General features: G+C 34.3%; 1 protein-coding gene and 1 pseudogene across 2 annotated transcripts; one reads left to right on the top strand and one right to left on the bottom strand.

Annotated features, from left to right (window-relative positions):
• Nucleotides 1-544: 544 nt before the first annotated feature.
• LOC113008608 (coiled-coil domain-containing protein 106-like) lies at nt 545-2,502 on the bottom strand (annotated as a pseudogene).
• On the top strand, nt 2,466-4,275 carry LOC113009198 (uncharacterized). 2 transcript variants are annotated; one of them, XR_003270131.1, is made up of 4 exons: nt 2,466-2,530; nt 2,697-2,873; nt 3,063-3,496; nt 3,660-4,275. XR_003270131.1 is itself a non-coding variant. In XM_026147381.1 (4 exons), exons 1-4 carry the CDS (start codon nt 2,698-2,700, stop codon nt 4,002-4,004), a joined length of 837 nt encoding a protein of 278 aa, XP_026003166.1. In that variant the 5' UTR covers nt 2,560-2,697; the 3' UTR covers nt 4,005-4,275. The 2 variants fall into 2 exon arrangements, 1 of the variants encoding a protein (XP_026003166.1); XM_026147381.1 differs by lacking the exon at nt 2,466-2,530 and having other exon boundaries at nt 2,560-2,873; nt 3,063-3,170; nt 3,289-3,496.
• Nucleotides 4,276-4,558: the final 283 nt, after the last annotated feature.

A 4,558-nucleotide genomic window follows, 5' to 3' on the forward strand; every position in this document is an offset into this window, starting at 1 on the left:
ACCGGTTTCTTGCCAAATAGTGAGCCAAATGTGTTCACCTATATATTTCATCTAGAGTTGCTATATTAAACATTTCAGACTAAGTTACTATCCTGTAAGCACAATCAGCATTTGTAGACATATTTTTTATCATATAAAATTGTACTTCATAAATGCATTATAAATATCCACAACTATCAATCGGAGCTTTGTTGTAAAGTGTAAAGCATAAAACCATTTATTAATGAATAATAAATATTTATAAATGCCATATGGGAGCCTTATTGTAAAGTGTAAAGCATAACACCATTTATTAATGACAAATAAACATTTATAAATGCCAAATGGGAGCCTTATTGTAAAGTGTAAAGCATAACACCATTTATTAATGACAAATAAACATTTATAAATGCCACATGGGAGCCTTATTGTAAAGTGTAAAGCATGACACCATTTATTTATGACTAATAAACATTTATAAATGACAAAAGAGAGTTTTGTTGTAAAGTTTAAAACATGTCAACATTTATTTATGATCAACAAACATTTCTAAGTATTACTGGGCATTACTATAAAAAGTATAAAGCACCAACAGTTATTTAGCATTGCTAAACTTATATACAAGCCCTTTAAAGATAGCTAAAACTATATTAAGGAAACAAATCCCATCCCTAAATTCACCACTGGCATAAAACAAAGGAAAATTATAATAATTATAATATAATAAATTATTATACCTTAACTGAAACTGCACAGCTGTATTATTTACTCTACACACATTTATACAAATCAAAACATTAAAAAAAAAAAACAATAAAATAAAATAAACTAACAGGTAAATCTCTTAGTTGTGTGGAAACTCAACACATATGTGAACAGATCTTTGAAAAATGATTGGTTTTGCAGATCTTTTCTTCAGTTCAATATGCTCAAAAAACAAAACCACTTAGAACAAATTAGGGTTTCAGACAGATTTCCCTCTTCGAATTGGAAGCAAAGTACCAGCGGCCTTCATACTTTCTATTTTGTTTTTTACTTCATCACTGCCTTGAATTGCAGCCTCACATCGCTTAGCAAAAGCTAGTACCGTCTCTCCACTAGGCCTGTTGGACAGTAGCTCCTGGTAGACATTGGGGACCGCAATAGCAAGCTCCCCAACTGATGAAGTGGACACAACAGTGTTCCTGTCAAGCCCATGCTTCTGAAAAGCTTTGGTCATGGTCTTCGTCTTTGGAAATGTCTTGAGGAGGGATTTGTATCGCTGCACAATGTCATTTGGCGTTTGAACTAAAAATGAAAACAAAGCAAATAATTAGAAAAGCAAATGCTCAAAGCATACTAATCTATATATATATATATATATATATATATATATATATATATATACATATATATATATATATATATATATACACACACAGACAGATAGATAGATATGTATATATGACGTAGTGAACACAGAGTAATTTTTAGAATAAATTAAAATCATAATACTATCTTTTATGTCACATTTATAGTATCCTCTTCTGTAAAATCTTCTCTTCCAAAATCTTTTGCTCACCACGCTGCCGGAGCTTCTTCTGCTCCTTCTTGGGTTTCTTGGCTCTTGAATGCTTTTTGTTGTATTTGTGCTTTCGCTTCTTTGGGGATGAAGATGAGGATGACCACACAGACGATACAGATGAAGATGCGAAAGATGAATCTGAGTTTTCAGAAGCCTTCGAGGAAAATGGATCATTGAATGGTTCGTCTTTAGGTTGCTCTGCAGGATGTAAACAACAAAATGGCTGGTTTTAGAAACAAGTCCCCTGTTTTTCAATTACACAATTGATGATTTAGTAAGCTTATGTGCTTAAAGAGAATGAGGATTTTGTTATAGAAAATCATCATGTGAATAAGGTGTATACATATATATATCTATATATCTATATATATATATATATATATATATATATATATGTATATATATATATATGTTTAATATAAATTTAATGATGCACATAAACAAAACTAAAAATATACTGTACAACTAAGTGATATAAATCGTTTGGAATAACCAATAGTAATAGAGCTATTCACATGTTATGTGATGTTAGTTAGCCACTGTAGCTAGCAGCCAAATGGCTCGGTAGCTAGCTAGCTAGCATTATACTCACCTTCATGTCTAACTGCTGACGTCGTTGGCTTAGTGCAATCTAGATCATCCAGTCTCTGCTTTTTGTATCTCTTCGAACGTGTGCTAACTGTGTAAGTCGCAGACGCACACAAATTTTTATCTTCTGCTCCATCCATGGTGCAGCAACTTGAACGAGCGCCTTCAGTGTGTCTGTTCGTGCCCCTTTGGCTTGACCTTCCAGAGCGCTCCACTGCCTGTCGCGCTCTGAGAGGAGGGGCTTTCCTTAATAAAGTTAACTGTGATTGGATGGTTGTATAAGCTCCTCTGCGTTTAAATTAAATTTGTTTTCCCTCCCTTTGGCGGCAGAACATATTTCTTTAGCATGAATCCAGCGGGTTAGATCTACATAACAAAGTCGGAGATACATTATAACAGGTGAGACAATCCTCTTTTTTGCTTGGGACTATTTTTGATTATAGGGCTTGTTTTATATAGCATGTGAAGTTCTTTAACTCTGAACCGATTTGCACTAGACTCCCATAGAGTATTTTACGGTGTTTCGAGGTGATAATAAAATAAATTACTCATTTTTTCCCACCAGAATGTCTCTGGGAATGAGATTGCGCGCCAGAATAGAAGGAAAACAAACTAAATATAAGGCACTAAGGCTCATTAAATGGCTGCAGAAGAAACACCTGCTAAAAAAGAAGCTTAGATGTCCTGTTTGTCACCATAAGATGAAAATGATTTCCGTGGTGAAGAAAGACCAATATATGTGGTATGTATAATGCATGATAATGTAGTGCATGTAGTAAATATAACAAAATATTTCGGTTATCAATGCAAGAGGGAGCATTAACCTCTTTTCATTATTATTTTCTTCATACTTAATTTTGTGATTATCTTTTCAATTAATGCTCTTGTTTAAGGGTCCATTTCTTTACTTAACTCATTTGTATGTTCTCAGGTGCTGCAAAAGAGCAAGTCATAGGAAAGTTTCCAGAACAATTAGAACTAGCTCCCTCTTTGAGAAATCAAAAACATCTCTTTTCAGTTGGATGAAGTTCATTTACAGGTATATGTAGATGTAGACATTAATAGCAATGCACCTTTCATAATTGAACACCAATACGAGACTTGTGAAATAAAATTAGGGCCTCAGTAAGTAATAATTGCCTCAATTTCTATCACAGATTTTCACAAGGGCTCAGGCTCAGACAAATAGATATGATCGATGATGAAGTGGCTGGCAGCTCCAGAACACTAAGTAGCATGGCAAGACACATTCGACATGTTTGTATACGTGCAATTAAAAGACACAGAATAAACAATGGACACCGTCTTGGTGGTGACAGAGAATTTGTGGTTATAGATGAAAGCTGTCTCCGTCATCAGCGAAAGGTTGGTAAACTCTCAGACAGGTTTGTTAGAATCAATGCAGATCTGAATGTGTCCTCTAAACATGGAAACCTTTACCATAAGTAAAAAAAATTAGTAGAAGCAACCATCTTTTTGAATGTTTCTTTGTAGATATTCTGTTTAATTTTATTCTTTTTGTTTTCAGTATGCACGTGGACGCTTTGGAAATGCATGGAAAAGGAAGAAATGGGTATTTGGAATGATGGGAATTAAAGACAAAAGGCGAAGGCTCGTGTTAAAACTTGTTGAAAAACGATCAAGGCGCCACCTTGTTCCTCTGATCAGACAGCATGCTAAGTTGGGTAGTGCCATTATCAGTGATGAGTGGAGAGCCTACAAGAATGTTTTGACAAACATAGGGTACAGACATTACACTGTAAATCACAGCAGGTGGTTTGTAGATCCTCAATCTGGCAGTCATACACAGCATATCGAAAGGGCTTGGATGACCATCAAAGGACATGTCCGTAGACTAAGGAAATCGCACTGAGAAGTTGCTGGAGGAACACCTGATGGTTCTTGAGTGGTCATCTTGGCTTGGTTCGCGACACCCTGATGGACCACTGGGACGCTTATTTAAGGACATACAAAAAATATTTCCAGTTTGAACCAGTCTGGCATGAACTTTTTTTGGAGTGGGTGACTGTTTGGTGTTTTAAAAAACACATTTAATGTTACATGTGTTACTCTTACAATACATTTTTGACAGTAGTTAAATGTTATTTCAACCACTGATTGTAATTTAGGTCTAAGTGTTATAAATGGTGACATTATACATTTAAGACTCACTTTTGGCAATTAAATGTTTATTAGTGATTAATAAATGGTGTTATGCTTTACACTTTACAATAAGGCTCCCATGTGGCATTTATAAATGTTTATTTGTCATTAATAAATGGTGTTATGCTTTACACTTTACAATAAGGCTCCCATGTGGCATTTATAAATGTTTATTATTCATTAATAAATGGTGTTATGCTTTACACTTTACAATAAGTCTCCCATGTGGCATTTATAAATATTTATTATTCATTAATAAATGGT

This window comes from Astatotilapia calliptera, chromosome 17, assembly GCF_900246225.1.
Source record: "Astatotilapia calliptera chromosome 17, fAstCal1.2, whole genome shotgun sequence".
Taxonomy (NCBI): Eukaryota; Metazoa; Chordata; class Actinopteri; order Cichliformes; family Cichlidae; genus Astatotilapia; species Astatotilapia calliptera.

Coding starts and splice junctions, on each gene's coding strand:
- LOC113009198 (XM_026147381.1), top strand. CDS start 2,698: ATGTCTCTGGGAATGAGATTGCGCGCCAGAATAGAAGGAAAACAAACT. Junction 3,171..3,288: donor TGGATGAAGTTCATTTACAG/GTATATGTAGAT, acceptor TTTCTATCACAG/ATTTTCACAAGGGCTCAGGC. Junction 3,497..3,659: donor GTCTCCGTCATCAGCGAAAG/GTTGGTAAACTC, acceptor TTTTGTTTTCAG/TATGCACGTGGACGCTTTGG.